This window comes from Euleptes europaea, chromosome 16 (genome assembly GCF_029931775.1).
Source record: "Euleptes europaea isolate rEulEur1 chromosome 16, rEulEur1.hap1, whole genome shotgun sequence".
Lineage (NCBI taxonomy): Eukaryota > Metazoa > Chordata > Lepidosauria > Squamata > Sphaerodactylidae > Euleptes > Euleptes europaea.
In genome coordinates, this window is record NC_079327.1 from 44,620,136 (window position 1) to 44,639,407 (window position 19,272).

A 19,272-nucleotide genomic window follows, 5' to 3' on the forward strand; every position below is an offset into this window, starting at 1 on the left:
CAAGAACCAACAAACATTAACATTTAAACATAAACAATAATAGTAATACAGTATTTTTGGAGCTTACGATTTAAATTTACATTTCGATGATTCTTATTTGAATTATTTTTTACAATTACATTTCAATTTCTTTGAACTAGTTTACTCTTTGTTCTCAATATGTTTTCACATCTGATAACATATTTATTATTAAACGTGTGTGTGTGTGCGTGTGTGTGTGTAAAATGCCGTCAAGTCGCAGCCGATTTATGGCGACCCCTTATGGGGTTTTCAAGGCAAGAGAGGTGGTTTGCCAGTGCCTTCCTCTGCACAGCAACCCTGGACTTCCTTGGTGGTCTCCCATCCAAAGACTAACCAGGGCTGACCCTGCTTAGCTTCTGAGATCTGACAAGATCAGGCTAGCCTGGGGCCATCCAGGTCAGGGCATTATTAAACATATATTACCTAAATCTTTCCTATTCTGTTTTAATTTAATGTAATTATATTCTTAAGTTTTATTTATGTAGTTAAAAAATCCAGTTTTTCCTGAAATTCTGAAATTGATTTATTATGTATAAGAGATGTTAGTTTTGCCTTAGTTGCATTGTCTGTTAGTTTATTCATTCATTCAATCAAATCTGGGTATTTCTCTGCTTTCCAGTTTGCTGCATACATCACTCTTGCCATTGTCACCATATACTTAAATAGTTCATTATATGTTTTGGGGATATCACTTGGCAAGATATTAAATAACACATTTTTTTCAGATCCAATGCAAACTTAAATTTCAATATCTTTTGCATTTCATCATGTATAATTATCCAATATTTTCTGGCTTTCTTGCAAGTCCACCACATATGATAAAATATTGCATCTGTGCTATGACATTTCCAACATTTCCAATTAAAATATTTGTTGGCTTTTATCAAATAATTTTTAACTACATGCAGAGGCAAGTTAAGTGGGTCCAATGATAGAGTGGTCAGATAATCTTTATTATCTCGATGCTGACCCAAAAAGTGGCAGAGTTAATTGGCCCCTACCTGATGTTTCTTCTTTCAATCAAATAAATACATTAAAATGCAAAAGCCTATTTTAACTTATTTTATTAACTAATAGGCCACAAAAAGTGGCTGTAGCCATGCAGTGTAAAAAAATCATGAAAATACTAAGAATACAGGCTTGGATTCTATATGTGCAAAGACATTAGATGGACACTGAAATATGATATTCAGTTACAGAGTTGCCATTGTTGTAGCCTTTATGTTAAAGGCAGCAGTTGATGCTCATTGTTTATACTACACCTGGTTCCAGGGGCAAACACGTAGAGGCATCTGCCAGCTTGCACACAGTCCCAATACTGTAAATGGTACTCATCTTATTTAAAATTATGTTCAGCTGCAATTGAAATCGAAAGAATATGATTGAAAATGGGAATATAGCATTTATTTATCCAAAAGGCAGGTGGACAAATCAGCAGTAGAATTAGAAGTTGTCGAAATATCAGCCTTGTAAACCCTTGGTTACAGTAACGTTGAAAGAAATAATCAGGCATGCCTATAAACAGTTAAATATTCATATTATCCTTTTAAAATATGCATTTCTTTAACAAACATTTTCCTCTTTTGTTCTTATTCTGCATTGATCTCAGTGTCTGACTATCCTGTGCTTACTAGCAGTATGTTTACCAATATATATGTAAAACTGGATATTTTACTTTTAAGGGTAAATTGTGGCAGTGGAAAACAAGAGAAGAATTTATAAAACCCCAGTCTGCTCTTACCGGCAGTGTGGTCAAGAGGGGTGGGATAATCAAAGCTAGAAAAACCCATGTTCCCCCCACCTACAATCTATCACGTAAATAAATATATCAGTGTTTCTAGTCCACACACAAAATTGCTAGCTTGCTTCTTGCCAGTTCTACCTGTGGTACTCTGCAATCTCAAGCAAAACAACTAACTCACAATTTATAAAACCTTTCCTACCTGGTTGTCTAGAAGTGCCCTTGCTTGCCATAGGTGACCAGGCAAATGGCAATTTACAAGCTTGTTTTTCCTAGGAGTATATAGGGTTGGATCCAAACAGCTTTTCCACTAGTTAAAAAGGGACGAGGGACCTTTTTTGACCACCCCAACAGGCAATGCTGAGAATTAGGGGACCTGCATGGTAGGGTTGCCAACCTCAAGGTACTAGCTGGAGATCTCCTGCTAATTCAACTCATCTCCAGCTGATAGAGATCAGTTCACCTGGAGAAAATGGCTGCTTTGTCAATTGGACTCTATGGCATTGAAGTCCCTCCCCAACCCTCTCCCTCCTCAGGTTCCACCCCAAAAACCTCCCACCGGTTGTGAAGGGGGACCAGGCAACCCTACTGAATGGACAAAATCCATGTAGGCTGAGGTCTGCAATAAAGGAAGAGGACTGGCTGGAACTATCCCAATGACAGGAACATAACATGAGGAGACTGAATTCAGAGGTGCACATGCAGAATGTTACTTCAGTTCATAGAAGAACGTTGCCCTAGAGCAGGGGTGGGGAACCTTTTTTCCGCCACAGGCGATTTGGATATTTATAACATCATTTGCAGGCCATACAAAATTATCAACTTAAAAATTAGCCTGATATATTTGGTCAAACATTTAGCCAAGAGGCACGACCGGAGACAGCTCCGAGTGTCTGCCACGTAGTTTTTCCACAGCCCGGGTGGGAAAGGGTTAACACAGTTTCTTGGGCGGTCCTAGCAGCTCCATGGCTAACGACTCTTCTGCAAGGGGGAGAAAAGGTTCCTTTTCTCAGCAAAACAAACTCACATCTGCCTTGAATAGAGGCTATTCCTGTCCGCTGGAGGGGGCGGATCTCCAGTCTTAGATCCTTCTGAGCTAGAGATCTGCCAGGACCCACAAAGGGCCAGACCAAATGATTTTGCGGGCCTTATACGGCCCCCGGGCCTGACGTTCCCCACCTCTGCCCTAGAGCAAAGCATAACTAAAGCAAAACTAAATCCAAAAATGTTCTGCTCGTGCAAGAGCTTGCACAAGCATGAGACTAACCATAAAACTCAACATAACACAAATAGTGCACTGACTCTTACACAAGCTCTTGCATAAGCAGTTGTAGAACATCACTAGCAGCAATTTCCCTTTCTTTCTCTGTTTAAATCTAAGCCATTTTAATGTCATATCAAATATTTTCAAGACCCTGATCTAGCATGCCTAAACAGATATTGCACATTTGGTGATTGTGCATCCATGTCACAGTATCCCCTTCGGAGGAGCTATGGGGAAGGAGGTGTACAGCCTCCACTAGGATTGCTACACAACAATCACACCACTGACAGTAATGGATTTAGGAGTGTAACTCTGCTTAGGACTTCATGGTTGCCCAAGTTGCTGGGAGTTAGGGTTAGGGTTACTGAGTGCCGTTTGTGCATCCATATGCACAAATTTCAATTGATGGAGGTGCAAATAATAATAAAAAAGAGAATAGCACAAGAACTCCCAGCAGTGAAAACAGTGGTATAGAAGACCTTTCTGCTAGTTGTGCCTGCCTGTGTGGTATTTTAGCACTATGGGAATAGGGAAGTTCCATTGTGAAAATGGTAACCAAGTCATGAAACCACCACAGGGCCCCAATTCATCCAAATGGAGAGATGTTAACCAAAGAACAGTTCAGTTTTCAAGCCTCTTATATGCTGATATGCCTTTGTTGCCAAATCCTTTGTACGTTTATTCAGAATTCAATAGGAATTTACTCTCAAATGGGATTGAAGCCTTAGTGATTTGTTCTTAGATAATGTGGCCTCAAATAACTCTTTAAGTAATCTACACAGATTGTATTTTCTCGCAGAGGAATGTTTTCATGTCTTTAATTGCCTTTCATTACTTAAAAATATAGACAGGATGTGAACTTTGACTCTGTTGCTATTTCCATTTTTTTTAAAAGAAGCTGTTTTAAATTAAAAGCTATTTTGGAGCCACTTGAAATGTATTATGAAGCACAATAGATATCCTCGTTAGCTCTTTGGGCACCAAAAATAAATTTTGATGTCTTTTTGAAAATGGCAGAGATAATTGTTATCCAATTGCATAAATTTCTCCTATGAGCAAGAATCACCACGAAGAGCTTCAATGGTTAGTTTTCCCGCAGTGGCATACACTTTAACACAAAGGTTTTATAAAGTTTCCATAGATTCCTAGAGAGGTATGTTGTAACTTCTGGGTATCCCTGGAAGTGATGTCATTCCATTTTCCACACCAGTCTATTGCTGGTTGCCACGCAAGAAACTTTCCAAAAATCCTAGGTAACATACTAGGCTGCCTCCTAGAGAATCACTTTGTAAAGGCCATTTTTTCCTAATATTTATTTCCTCAGCGGTGGGGAATGGAGGCTGGGGTGGGTAAACCTCCTTCTCAGATGGGCAAATAGGAGGCCTGGTGTACTTATTGTGTAGCTTTGAAAAGAATTATTTAAAACACACGCAAACAATGGTCATTATAGCACCAAGTATTTACGATGTTTATAGAAACGTGTTATCTTTGTTCGCGCCCAAAACCTTCTGCTCGGTCTTGGAAATGATTTCAAAGCATCAAATGTCTGTGTTTTCCAAAAACGCTTGTATGACGGTGTATTTCCTCACCCTGTTTCAAAGACGACCATCCAAGGGGTGCGTACAAGTTGCAGACGCTATTTATTTCTCCACCCCTCTGTTGGCAACACCCAAAGCAAAGCCTTTCTCCTCCTATTCCACCTTCCCCCTCCCCTCCACTCTTTGTCCACCAATTATTTTCTTTGCTTATTTTTTTTCCTTAACTGCATTTGTTCTACCAAAGGAACATTGTAACATTGGACTAACCACATTGATTTGTGCAGGGTCCCGATTAAACCTTTCCCTGACATATTATTTCCTTGAAGTGCATTTTGTAACCTGTTCATGGGACTTTGGGGGGGGGGTGTGCGCAGGGGAAAGAAAGTTCCCCGTTTTTGTGAACTTGAAAAAAAATGGGGGGAAAGCAGCAGGGAGAGAGGGGGCCAGCGAGAGAGAAAGAGAGAGAGAGCAGCTGGAGGAGGCTGCAGGGCCTTTTAAATTGGCAGCATGCGTGCTTGTGTCCCCTTCTGCGAGTGGTGGCCGTGGATCTTGTGCACGACAGTGCCTGGCAGGGCAGTGCACCGAGGGCTCCTTGCCCTTGAAGGACATTTCTCCGCGGTGAAACTCGTTCAGCGTTCTTTGAAAGGGTTCCCACATCACACAGTCACATGTACAGGATTTCAATCTCCTGTTCCTCCTGCTCTTAATTTTTTTAATTAATTGTATATTTACTAGCAAAGGAACGCTGGAACGTTGGACTAACCCCTGAGAGGACAGCAGCTCTGCGATTCACACTGTGATTAGAACAGCTCTTGTTTGTATGGACGGGCGGGCAGTGGTGGGGAATGTGCCTGCATGGACATTGTAGTTAGGGTCTTCCTATATCAGGGATGGGGAACCTCAGGCCCCCGGGCCGTAAGCGGCCCGCGAGGACATTTTCAGTGGCCCCCGGAAACTCCGTCCTTTCTCTCCCCCCCTCTCCCCTCCCATTTCTTCCTTCCTTCCTTTCTCCCTTTCATCCCTTCTTCCCCAGTTCCTTCCTTCTTTCCTTTCCCAGTTCCTTCCTTTCTTTCTTCGTCCCTCCCCCCTCTCTTTCTTTATTTCTTCCTTCCTTCCCTTTCCTCCCTGCCTTCCTTCCTTTCCTTCTTTCCTTCCCCCCTCCCCTTCCTTTCCTTGGGTTGCCAACCTCCAGGTGGTGGCTGGAGACCTGGCAACCCTAGCATCTCCTTCCCCCCCACCAGGAGATCTACGCCTGGTATGGCCCCCGGATGATGTTATAAATATGCAAATGGCCCTTGGCAGGAAAAAGGTTCCCCACCCCTGTCCTATATGCTGTGCAAATGAGGTGATTCTTAAAATGGTGTATGAAAACAAGGAACTAAAAAACCCAGCCAATCACAGGCTCCATTGCGCCAATGCTAGTGTGCATACGTAAAAACAAAAAAAAAGGAGGGGGAGGCAGGGGAGCATCCACTACGTCGACATGATGCACTGCTCCCCCGTACTCCTCCCCTAAACTTTTTGCACTAGCTTGGGAGGTGCAAACTGAAAATAAAATACCTTGTGAGCTTTGCAAATAGGCACGGTGTGGTCAGGAATTTCGAATACACAACCAAAACTCACAGACCGAACACGATGATAATAGGCTGCAATTTGTTGGCGCAGTAACAGCCAATGACTAACAATGCTAAACATAAAATGAAAGTACACAGCGACCGATTGTTGCCCCCCCATCTCCAATTTATATGGTCATGGGAATCCACAGAAGTCCTAAAAGAAGCTATCAAGTGGCTGACAACCCTGATATTTCAACCTGCTACCCTGAGGCCCTCAGAAAGCGCCCCCAAATATGAGTCTCAGGGCTGAAACCTGAGACCTGGTCACTCCAGTTGTGTAGGTGATTTGCCCTTCTGTTGGCCACATGATAATAAAATCCAATATACAGCTTTCTGTATCTGTGCTCTGCCTTCCATCCCTGTAATTTCCCAGTCATAAATGTGATATTAGCCTATTTTTGTGTGCGGCTGTGTGCAAGGTAAGTTTTTAGTATGTATTGTGTATGTGTGTGTGTGATTGAACAGGGGTGTGTATGTGTGCGTGAAAATCATCCTTCCTCCCAGAAAAACTCCCGGGAGTCTTTGACTGATTTCATAGAGATAAGTATTATTTTCCTCCTTGCTTATAAAAAGCAAACATCCCATAGTAAACTTGGATTCTGTGGTGACCTCTACATTGCAATGATTCTCCAAGGTTGTCGCATTGCCACAGCAGCTACCAGTTAAGCACAGAAGCACCAGGGCTTCCAAACGATGGGTTTCCTTGCACTATCCCTGCCCCAGCCCCTTATGATTGCTTCCCCCCCCTTCCCCATGTGCCATCAGAGGTAAAATTGTGTTGCTGTGGGCAATCATTTTCCTGTCCACACAGCATCAACACCCCTCCCCACTGGAATATTTCCCAAAGCACTGTAGTAAAGCATATTTAAGAAAGATCACAGCAAAGCTCAGGAAGAGGCAGCAGGTACACAAATGTGCCATGGTGCTGTGTGGAAGTGGGGGGGGGGAACGACCCAAGCTGGACAAAAACACTGCTGCAGAAGCAACCTGTGTATGCGAGTGCTTTTAACCTTAATGAGGAATTCACTGCATATCCTCAATTTCTTTAAGGACTATAAAGAATATTGAACATCTACAGGTTCTGTAAAAGGGCTTCTGCCTTTCATTGTTCCAGTGATGGGGAAAAACATATCTGCTGAATATTGCTCTGCAGCATTAGATCTCCTAAAGGAGACACACATTATCTAGAATATACTCACCCTGCGCCCTCAATACTAAGGATGCAATGCCATGTATAGATCTTACTTCCAAGTAAACCTAATTGGGCAGGAAGTTATTGCAGAAGGAAAAAGTAGAGGAAACTTACTTAGGAGGTTTCCTCTATGAACCTTCTTTTGCTGTTTTGAATCAGTTCTAACTAACTTTGGCTGGGATCATCTTCCAAACGCTCTTGATCCTCAATGGCTTTCACATGTGACATGGAAAAGTGTAAGGGAGATGGCCTGAAATACTAGAATCAACCACTTCAAATAACCAGTATGGAAATCAGGCAGTTTATATAATAGTTCACATTCACCAACTTCTCAAAAGGCCCAACAGCCAATGCATGTTCACTTGGAGTGAGTAGAATGGGTTCTGCTTCTGAAGACATATGCTCAGAATTGAACAGAGAGGGCCTTACTTCTGTGTAAACAAACAGAATTGGGTTGTACATCTTTTAGTCTTTTTGGGGAATGATTGACTAAAACATTAATTTTGCAAAGTAAAAAATTTCATCTTGTTAGAAAGACTGGTCAGTGAGACCTCAGTATTACTTTATGTCATATATAGGAATGTGTATGAATTTCTATAATTTTTATCATTCATGTTTATATTGACAAAATACATACTGAGAACAAAATTATTTTATGACTACTCTCTATGCTGGTTTCGGGGTGCCAGTTTCAAGGTGGGGCTTGGAATTCTCCTGAAATTACAACTGAGCAGCAGACTACAGAGATGAAGGGTGGACTTTATGGCATTATAGCTCCTCTGAGCTTCCTGCCCTCCCCAAACTCCCCTCCCCAGACATCATACCTGAATCTCTAGTAATTTCTCAAGCAGAGCTGGCAATCCTACACTGGATATATTTAAATACCTAGATAGCTTGTATTTAAAAAACATACTTTGTTCTGTTTTTCTGCTGATAACACTGATGATCCTTTGTCCTGCAGAGACTGAATCTGGAGTTTGACAAGATTTTCAGAAATGCTATTCACATTAAAATCACTGGCATTTTGGGAGGCTGCTTCATAAAATGTTGACCACCTGGAGTTCATTTCATTCTGAAAAAGATTCATTTGAATTCCGAATTATTCATTTGCAAGAAAATATAACAGAGGATACTTGAATAGGGGACCCTTGACCTGATACAGCAGGGTTTTTTTTTATGAAATTCACTATAATGAGATAAACTTTTATGGTCAATTTAAACAATTTTTAATAATAAAAACAAATGTATGCCAAGATATTTGACCTGCCCTGTACATTTAATCATAATGTATGCAATCCAGTGACAGCTTTATTAATCCGCAAGATTTAACAAAGAAATAAACCAAACAACCAAAATAAGTATATTGATTGAGCATCTTTTTCTGTTTGTTTGTTTTGCTAACATTTGGTCGTTTAATACAGGGTACTTTCATTGTATTACCATGTGGATTAAATCTCTACCAGTAATAATTTCTGGTGCATACTTGCAGCACATGAGATGTATGCTGGTTGTGAGTGTGTATTATACAAAAGGCATTTGCCATTAAAATTATATGCATGGGGCTGCCTTTGGACCCTATTTTTGGGGAAAACAGGTTAACAATATTTTCATAAAAAAGATAGAAGTGAATAATACTGGCAGGTGCACTAAACATTTATCTCGTTCTTGATAGTGATAATGACAACCTGAGTAATCTTCTGTGCATCTGTAATGTTCTTTGAATTGTGAGAATAGCATGCTTTCCAGCTATCAGGATATTAGAATGTGATAATCATGATTATTGTAAAGAATCTGTGGGATGGTGAGGTTGTTAGATTAAGGTATAGTCAGGTTAAGACAGCATCACCGCATAATAAAAAGTTATACCAAAAACAATTTGCTGAAAACATATGGTGACCAACTTCAAAATACTGTAAAAATTGCAGTCATTTGGCATTTTGCAAGAAAAGTGAACTCATATCTTGTTGAAAACAATGCAATGTAATCCTACATGTCTACTTGGAATTAAGCTCCACCGTGTTCAGTGGGGCTTCCTCCCAGGTAAGTGTGCATAGGATTGAACCCTTAATGACTGAGAACCAATAACTAACATAAGCCTTATTTGTTTCAGTGAGACTTGGTCAAGTTGCTGGGTAATGTCTGCTGGATTGTGTCTGCTACTGTACATTCAATTAATCAAGCCAGTATTTTCTGATTTGTATTTTTATTTTCTAATTTAATAACAAATATCTGTGAAAGGTACCCACCATCTTCCTGGCATTCTCTTCTGTAATGTTGGTATTGTAATCCCATGAAGCGAGTGAGTTTTCATAAGATAGATCTTCTGCCTGCGCATTAAACTGTTCCAGAAACTCTTTGGCCACTTGGGTCACGTCCTGGGTTGCAGCCAGAAGAGCCAAACTCCAAAGAAGACAAAGATGCCTCTGCATAGCTCTTCCTGGATGCAAACTTAATGAGGTTCCTTCAAGAAAACGTTCTTACAAGTGCTGGTCTCATCAGCCTAGTCAGCCGCAGAAAAGAGACAGAATCCAATTTGTCATGCATTTTATAGTTTCAAACTCGCAAAAGGACAAAACTTAGAATAGTTTTTTTTTAAGACAAACAAGAAAATGTGAATCATTAACTTCGGAGAAACATAATTACTAGTAGTATTTTATGGTTTTCTTTTGAAAGGCTTATAGTTAATATTTCCCCAGTGTCCTGTCAATGATAGAGCTAGTTATTATCTCTAGTGTCAGATTTTTCGAGACAAGAACTTGTGTATTATTCAACATAAGAACGTACCATAGTAATCCTAGAGGCCTGCATCCTAAAATCTGATTGCTACTTCTGATCAGTAACTGATACCCTTACCTCTGTACTTCTGGCTGCGTGATGTCTTCTCTCCTCCGCTTCTTCTTTCGGACTCTGTCCTCTGGGTTTCTCTTCTTCTCATTCCTTTAGGCCACTCCTTCTTCCAACCCTGTTTCCTTATCCTACTGCCTTCTGAAATACATGACTCATCCTTTCCTAGGATACTCCTTCCCTTACCCCTTTTGCCTTAGGACCTTCTGCTTGCTCTGGACTCCTTCTAGGATTAGAGCCTCCGTTTGGATGCTGTTGTGATGTCCTCCCCCACCCCAACCTCTGGCTTCCCCACAGCATCATGGTACTTCTGTGCATCTGCTGGACTTTCCCTGTCTTTCCTGTGATTGGGGTTGCCAGCTCTCAGTTCAGTTTATTGATACAGCGATTGCCAGCAAAAGAGAACAAACATACCTTAAATACACTATAAATAGAAAATAAGCAATTACTAAAAACCCAGATAAAATATTATCTCCTAAAAAATGGCCAAAATTTTTAATAACTTCAGATTTAAAATTATTGACTCTACCCAATTCTGAGTGAATTTTAATCGCTACAGAACAGAATTTAGCTACCTGTAACAGTCTATTACGATCTCCTTCCCACAAGAAGTATTTCAATTTCTCCACCTCTGAGCTACAATCTGTTATATTAATAAGTGGGATTGCCAGCTCTCTGTTGAGAAATACCTTGAGATTTTGGGAATGGAGCCTGAGGAAGGCGAGGTTTGGGAAGGGAGGGACTTCACTAGGGTATAATGCCATAGAGTCTACCTTGTGAAGCAACCATTTTCTCCAGGTGCACTGATCTCTGTTGCCTGAGGATCAGTTGTAATAGCAGGAGATCTCCAGGTACCACCTGGAGGTTGGCAACTGTACCTGTGATCTTCCCCAAACCTGTTTTGTGGTGATATTTTGGGAAAGTTCACAGCAAAGTTGGGGTGACTCCCATGTGGACAGGAAAGCTAAGATCTTTCTGGCCACTACCACATCTATGGCACCGGCCCCCGACAGTGGGCTGCTTCCCCTGCACCACTAGTGGGCCATTTTAGATACTGGCAATGAAATATCATCTTAGCATTATAACAATGTTTCTATCAAGTTCTCTCAGCTTTCACTGAAAAAAGTAATCCCATAGTCCCTTTCATTGTGGAGATATGACTCTACACATACACACACAAACAACCCTGAAAAAGCCCCTTGGGGGATTGCCATTTCCACGGAACTGGGGTAGGGAGACTATGGGGAAACGTGATGTGTGGAAACCCAATTGTTGCTACACAATATCTACAGCCATAACAGCAATGGGGGAACAATACAAGATGATTCTAGGGTGGAAAAAACCCTGTAACTGCAATTCTTGCCCCTTAAATATTGCTAGCTTATCTTCACTTGATGAGGGCAAACACAGGGTAGCCAGGAAAACACCATAAATACTGTTCTTTCTAGTTTTATTTAGCATTGGCACGAGGCATTTATTGCTTAAGTATCTTTACCATGAACTTCCTGATCTTGTACATCCTTCCAGTCAGTCAAAGTTTTCAAAATGGTGTTAATAACGTTCCATTTAGATTGCAGCTTCCCACATGATCTAGAGGTAAACCAGAAATATAGGAAACAGTACCACTATCCAACCCCCACCCCCTCGCTTTCCAAGATATCGAAATCTGTGTATGATTTGTGTTGTAACATCTCCACTGATCCTACCAACACACATTTTACCAGATGTAGTGGCAGATATCTGCATAATCATGTGTAGTCCTTATGTGGTTTGCAGCTCCACATCTCATGATTTAGAGTACTCCACACATCCACACATCCATGTTCCTGAAACACAGACTCGGTACTATGATTTTGCCTTCATTAGAAACTTCCTACTCTTCTAACCTCTTGGCTCAACCAAGACACATATTGGGAAGGGTTAGGAAGAATATCTTTGGCATCTGCCAGAGCTTCCCTTGAGACTACCTTGCCTTTCCAAGTATATTTGAGAGGACCACTGGTGTAAATTGTCCCTGTGTATATCACAGCGACTTAGGAGATGCTGTCCCCTCAAACGACTGAGGGAAGAGGTGGGTGGAGGAGATTCACCAACGTATTTTTCTCCTATTTTAAAAAGCATCTATGAAACTAGCATAGCAGGACTAGGATCAGATTGCGTCAGAAGCTGTTAATCAGATATGCTGGTTTGTTCTGCATGATGGTAGTAGAAAACTGCACAATTCACTTACAGCATGGGGAGAAAACGAATGGTCGCTTTATCCTCCTTTAATCCCTGTTTTAGCCAGGATCGAATGCACGTTAGGCGAAACGCGTGCGTTCAATCCTGGATGAATCCTGGATAAAACAGGGATTAAAGGAGGATAAAGCGACCATACATGTGTAGATGTTCTAAGTTAGTTGCTGTAAAATCTGCCTTTTTATAGTGATGTCTTTGTAAGGCTTAGTCTCCTCTGAAGTTATTAGAGAGTCTTTCTATTAAGAGACATCCCGTAGAAAAGTTGTCCCTTATTCCAGACAGTTGAAGCGCTGTAGTACATTATATATAGACTTTATTAAAATGTTTCCCTTCGGAAACAGAATTTGATTCATGCGGAAGAGATAAAGAAAGTTCTTTTTCTGTGACGTTATTTAAGTGGACCAAATATTTTAATAGTGTACTGTCTGAGAGGGAAATTACAGCTGAAGCTATATTTTAAATAAAATCATTGTCTCTCTTGAGTGTATATTAAACTGCAGGAGTCTATAAGTGGAAAAGTAGGCCAATATTTATATAACATGAAAGTTATATTTTTAGGCGTACAGACAGAAACACTGAATTGATACACTTATTGTTTCATAAAAGAATCCTGTGAGAAGTGGGAATGGAGCACACAAGCAGTATTTTCTTTTTCTTTTCTTTTCTTTTCTTTTTTGTGTGGAAGCACCAGAATGAGAAGAAGGGGAAAAACAGGAGCCAGCTGTGGAAGAAGCCTTGTGTGAAAATTAGCTTTGCACAAAATGGGACACAGTATTGGCAGCAGAAGGCAGGCCATAATACAATTATATGGCTTGGACCCAGCAATGTGCCAGCAGAAACATAAACGGACATAAAGTAGCTCTGCTTGAGCAGCACCTAGCACTTTCCTTCCTATATAATATAGGACCCAGAAATTCTTTACACAAGATCTTGCACAAGTAGAAATGCAAGTGGGGATACAATTTGACTTCGTGTAAGCATTTTTTGCTTGCATTTCCCCTTGTGCAAGAGCTCTAGCAAAAGCAGAAATTTTGCACTGGATCCAGCCCCATAGCTCCTTCTGTGTTTGTGTTCCCCAAATACTTAAACATGACACTTAAACCAAGAACTACAATTCATGAATGGGATGGAATGATAAAAGGCTGTTTTGCTTTCTTCTTTCCCTGGTTAACACACAAGTACAACGTGAATTGTCTCTCCATGTGTGTAAAAGGAGAAAAGCAAGTCAAGCCCTCTTCAGCAACCTGGCTACTGAACAGCAACAATGTTAGCGATTGAACACTTACATTTAACAGTCATCTACATCACATAAAATGTTCTGAAAGAGGTGTAGGTGCATGATCAAAGTGTTGTTCGGTCTCCATGACTCAGATAAGCACTCCCTAAGGAGTTGTAGAGAACTTTACTAAAGCATTTTTGTGCCCTCAGCAATTTTCATTCTGTACTTTGATAGATACTTTTCTGGAAGCGGGTTATGCTGCAATCAAGGAACCAATTTTGGTAACTGAACCTGTAACATTGGCACGCTGAGGGTCAAACCATACACTACTTTCTAGATGAGCCAAGTCTAGGTTCCCTAGACCCAACTTACATTTATGCTCAGTCACACAACAACTGCAGGGAATGTCACTTTTAAAGCCTGCAAGGCAGCCAGTGTGTTGTAATGGTTAGAGTGTCGGACTAGGATCTGAGAGACCCAGGATGTCTGCAGAAATAGCTTCACGTGTGCTGAAATGATTACAACAAGAGCCTGTGACTTAGTCCTCACCCCTGCCTGAAATGAAGCCTAAGCACACGTAACTGCTGAAAAACAAACAGCTGAGATTGGGTTGCATGGTAGCAGCGCAGAAGTCAATTAAGATGCAAACTGGGGCACGGACCCATCACTCACTTCCGTTCAGCAGCTCTGTAGGGCTCCATTCAACTCGTTTTTTTCACCCATTCAAAATGAATACATGACACCAGCCGGACAATTCCCAACAGGAAGCTCGTCAACCAATCCTTTCTTATGGCCTTAGAGACACTTTACCTAAAAAAAACTCTTATGTGAACACATAACATCTCTGCGCCTCTTGCACTGTTGTCTTGTTTCACTGATTTAGCTTTAAACACAAGAGAAATCTTTAAAAGTAAAAAAAGACTAAATTGTGTGTTACAACCAAGAAACACCAGGTAGTGTGCAAAACAGAGGGCTCTGATAACATCTAAGTTGGCAGGAGAATGTGAACTGTATCATGTATATTAAAATTGGATAATAAGTTATTGCAGATACCATGTTCATTATGCTGCAGTACTGTACATATTTTTTTTCTTGGGAATTAGTTATTTGTGCATATCAGTATTTGAAAATATTACACATTTGTTATGTGAAAAACTGTTACTGGGGAAAAATCAGCCACTTTACAGTGCTGTGGTATCTCTCGGAATGAATTACCTACATCATTTTAACCATTGCTATTGGGAGTTATGAGTTCAAAATTGGAGGTTTTATTCATTTCTCAAAAGTGTTTTTTTCCTTTCCTAAAGCGCTCACCTATTTATACATGCCTAAATTCTCTATAACATAGAGGGATTTACCTGTCCGCATAACAATAAATCTGATCGTGTTTTACTACCACATACAAAAAATATCAAAATGAATACATGAAGAATACATGAAGAATACATGAGGGGTCTTATCCAGACCCTTGAGAGCTCTTATCTGGCCCACAAGCCAACAGAGACAGACGCACCCCCTCCCGCCCCTTGATCTGGGCTGGTGAAGTATGGCCCATTCCAACCAAGTGACATTTATGTCATATCTGGCCCTTGTAACAATTGAGTTTGACATTCCTGATCTAATAAGTCCTTGCTAGAGGTGCCAGCTTGTACAGATTTTTCTTTGTAACAGTGCTGGTACTTTGAGATACTCTCCCTTGGGACATCTATCCCTCTTCCTCTCTATCTGTGTTTCCTAAAGTGACAAGGGTATTTTTGTTTCATTTCACTTTGGGGAGCTGACCCTTTTTTGCTATTCAACTTTTCTGTTACTAGTCGCAGCCGACTTATGGCAACCCAGTAGGGTTTTCAAGGCAGAGGTGGTTTGCCATTGCCTTCCTCTGTATAAGTGATCCTTGTATTCCTTGGAGGTCTCCCATCCAAATACTAACCAGGGCCGACCCTGCTTAGCTTCTGAGATCTGACAAGATCAGGCTAGCCCGGGCCATCAAGCATTTTAGGGGTTCATTATGTCTGAATGTGGGCTGATGGTCTCATTCCTTCTCAGACTTCTCTCTGCAATACTTCAGTTGCCTGACACCCAACAGACCATCAACAAAGATCTGTTTGCTCAGCCCAATATATTTTCTTCTCCCCTTCTTAGAAATGTGTCAGTTTTTCTTTCAAATAGATATGTTTAAAGCTTGCAGCTTTAGAGTTAAAAAAAAAGTGTAGATAACTGAACCAGCATAATAAGGGGAAAGGCTGTTTTGCTTAACTTGGTAAAAATCATCAGAAAATAATTGTGGCCATGAAGCAATCACACAACACTGATTTATACTGCAATCCAAAGCAGAGTTACACCCTTCTATATTCACTGAAATTAATGAGCTTAGAAGGGTGTAACTATTTAGGATTGCACTGTTACTCTTTTGTCATAAGAAAATTACTCCAGAACAGTTCTGAGAGAAAGAGAAGTGTGAAGTAATCCAATAAAGTCACTGTTTTGAAATAGTTTTACACTGCAATTCTAAGAAATAACTCTGCTTTGGATTGCACTCTGTTTAGGATTGCACCCTACAAAAATCCTTTGTAAAAAAAGTAATAATGCCGACTTGTCAGCTTATGAATATTGAAGGCTAAGATGTTTGTATTATTAGCATATTTTCTTTATTTATTGTTACAAAAAATCCAGCAAGGACTATCACAGGATATATGGAAGAGGCAATCCTTGTCCAAAGGATTTACAGTCTGAAAGGACAAGACATGTCGAAGAGGTATGAAGGGGGACAAAAATAAACAGATGTGCACATTTTAAAACTTGTGTTTAGTTATTAATCATTATTTTCCCTATTTATTTCCTGTGGTGATCAACACGAGCGGTCACTGCTTCTTCCTTCTACCATTGGTTCCACCTTTGAATATCTTAGAATCACCTTCCACCCAGTTAGCCTTTATGGATACTATCCAATAGGTGCTGATAATAGTCATATCTTCTCTAAGAAGAGAAAAATGCCTCCTTTTCCCTGGGTATTAGATGGCTCTGAGGTTGACCAAGTCAAGGAGTTTGTTTATCTTGGCATTCTTTTTCCCCATAACCTAAATTGGAATGCCCATCAAAAAGCAGTGTCCAACAAAATTAAACCTGGGGCTGGAGCTATTGTCAATTTTTTCCATACCAAAGGTGGCAAATCTATCCCAGGGGCTATTCAGGTTTTCAACTTAAAAACCATTCCAATTCTCCTTTTTGGTGTTGCCATTTGGATAACTGTTGTTAATGAAACTATAGATAGTCCATTGCTTCAGTTTTTACGAAAACTCTTAAATGCCCCTCAATGTGTTGCTGGTGTTACCCTTCGCTCTGAGTTTGGCGAAATGTCGCTCGAAGCCAGGGCATGGTTGGCCGCCTTTAAGTTACAACTTAAGGTGCACTTTAGCACTGAGGGGCTCCTAGCTTCTCTGAAGCATGACCCTTTTAAATCCTCATGGGAAAAAATCTTAGATGAGAAATTGTCATCGTTGGGCTTCTCGCAGGATATGTTATTAGAGCTCAGGAAAACTGAAGCTTTCACCAAAATTAAAAAGCACATTAAAGAGCTTGATTATAACAGCACTACTTTCCATGCTCGCTGCGTTTGTTCATCTCAGTTTTTTGCTATACCACCACGCTGTTTGCCTGCTTATACTTACTATCTGACAACTCCTCGTCTTTCTAGAGCCTTTTGTTTAGCTACACTGAATGCTAACCCCTCTATGGTTATGCAGGGAAGGATTCTGAATATACCATACCCAGACAGGACCTGTCCTTGTTCTTTTGGCTCTATTGAGTCATTAGCTCATGCCCTCTTGGAATGCTGCTTTTATGAGGAACTTCGATCACATTATATCTCTCCCCTTTTAACATATAAATCTGATGCCTCTATCTCTGACATAACGCCTTTTTTATTAAGTGACAGGGATCCCAAGGCTACATTGTCAGTGGCAAGATTTATTTCAGTCCTTATATCCCTCAAACATTAGATTTATGCTGCTCAAGATCAATGGATCAAGGAGCCTCTAAGGGATAAAGGAAAAGGATAATAATCATACCAAAAGGCATTCAAGTCAAATGAAGCAGTGTTAGAGCTGATAATTATTTTTCCCAAAAATATGTTGAAATATATATAAACCTGCAAAAACATTTTGACCAGAGGCCATAGCAGAACAATAAAAAACCTAACTAATGTAGAAATCACATTGACAGCTCTACAGTACTACTCAACCTCTTTGAAAAGTTATCATCTGTCTGCTTCTTAAGTACAGCAAATGCTCTTTTTCAGCCTATAGCTGATATGCAGTATTTTCACAGTCCCCAGGGAAGTGGATCACCTTCCTTATGAGTATAACAATGGAAGAAAGCCAGTCATTTTATTTCCTGGAGAAACAGAACAAAGGACAAAGGGTAGCTATGTATTGAAATAATCATCCATTACAAAGCACGTGATGAAAAATAGCCTTTGCCCCAATTCCCTGACACGCCCAAAGAACATACAACATGGGGAAATATATTTGTTCTTTCCATGATGAACTTTTGATGTAATTGAGTATGAAATATGTGTGTTTGCCATCTGCAGAAGGTACAAGGGGAACACAATATATTAGAGTCCTTTTCTTGCTATTTCATAAGCAGCATCATTACCTAGATAAAACAGGACAGGTCCATGAAAAAGGGACTAATGAGAACACAATGACAGTTCATAAGGGTGTGAACCATTCATCATCTGCTGCTGCATAGACACCATTAACCTGGCCAGCTTTAACATCCAAAGTGTCGCAGGGGATTCCATTTTCCACTGTTATGGCAGTTTCACATTTCTCTTCCAAAACTGCTGTTTCTTCAAGCTTCTTATTACATCTAAAGTGGGTAGAGCATAAAGCTGTTATTGCCATCAACAAGTGCCACCTGAGAAACTTGAAATGAGAATCCATTCAACTCAACTTAGAACCAAATTGCATGTTCAGAAATAATGCATGGTGCAGCCCTTTCTGGACAGTATGAGCTTTGCTGACCATCTTCTCCAATTTCCCATAGGCAAGATATCAAGGCAACATCCTTCCCTATGCTCCCTATAACTGGCACATAAAAATGCACTGCTGCAGAACATGGAGGGTTTTTTTAAGCCACCATGGTGAGAGTAGCTGTATTTGGTTTGCCAGCTCAAGTGGCAGAAATTCCTGGGGATTTGGAGGTGGAATCTGAGAGGGTGGGGTTTGTGGAGGGGAGGGACATAAGCAGGGTATAATACTGTCCTTCAAATCAGCCATTTTCTCCAGGGGAACGGGTATCTGCAGTCTGAAGATCAGTTTTAATTCCAGGAGATATCCAGGCCTCACCTGGAAGATGGCAACTATAAGCTATATAGACCTTCATGCTGGATGGAGGCTCTCATAATGTATATGTTCCCTGACATAAATCTTCTGTACACAGAAAATTAGCATGTCAAGAGAAAGGTTCTGATCTTTCAAGCTGACATGCCAAATTTCTATAGGCAAGGAGGTTTTGATGTCAGGGAAGAAGAAGAGTTGGTTTTTATATGCCAACTTTCTTGGCCACTTAAGGGAGAATCAAACCGGCTTACAAT

At 40.5% G+C, this 19,272-nt stretch overlaps 2 protein-coding genes across 2 annotated transcripts in view; both read right to left on the bottom strand.

Moving 5' to 3' along the window:
- The window catches only part of ACE2 (angiotensin converting enzyme 2), a 42,343-nt gene extending 32,542 nt beyond the window's left edge, over window positions 1–9,801 (bottom strand). Inside the window, exons 1-3 of the mRNA XM_056861796.1 lie at window positions 9,619–9,801; window positions 8,286–8,444; window positions 1,284–1,377 (exon numbers count right to left, since the gene is read on the bottom strand). Coding sequence (XP_056717774.1) covers window positions 1,284–1,377; window positions 8,286–8,444; window positions 9,619–9,801 — 436 coding nt within the window. The remainder of the gene's footprint in view (window positions 1–1,283; window positions 1,378–8,285; window positions 8,445–9,618) is intronic.
- Window positions 9,802–18,363: 8,562 nt separating this feature from the next.
- The window catches only part of CLTRN (collectrin, amino acid transport regulator), a 42,855-nt gene continuing 41,946 nt past the window's right edge, over window positions 18,364–19,272 (bottom strand). Inside the window, exon 7 of the mRNA XM_056861797.1 lies at window positions 18,364–18,545. Coding sequence (XP_056717775.1) covers window positions 18,386–18,545 — 160 coding nt within the window. The 3' untranslated portion in view covers window positions 18,364–18,385. The remainder of the gene's footprint in view (window positions 18,546–19,272) is intronic.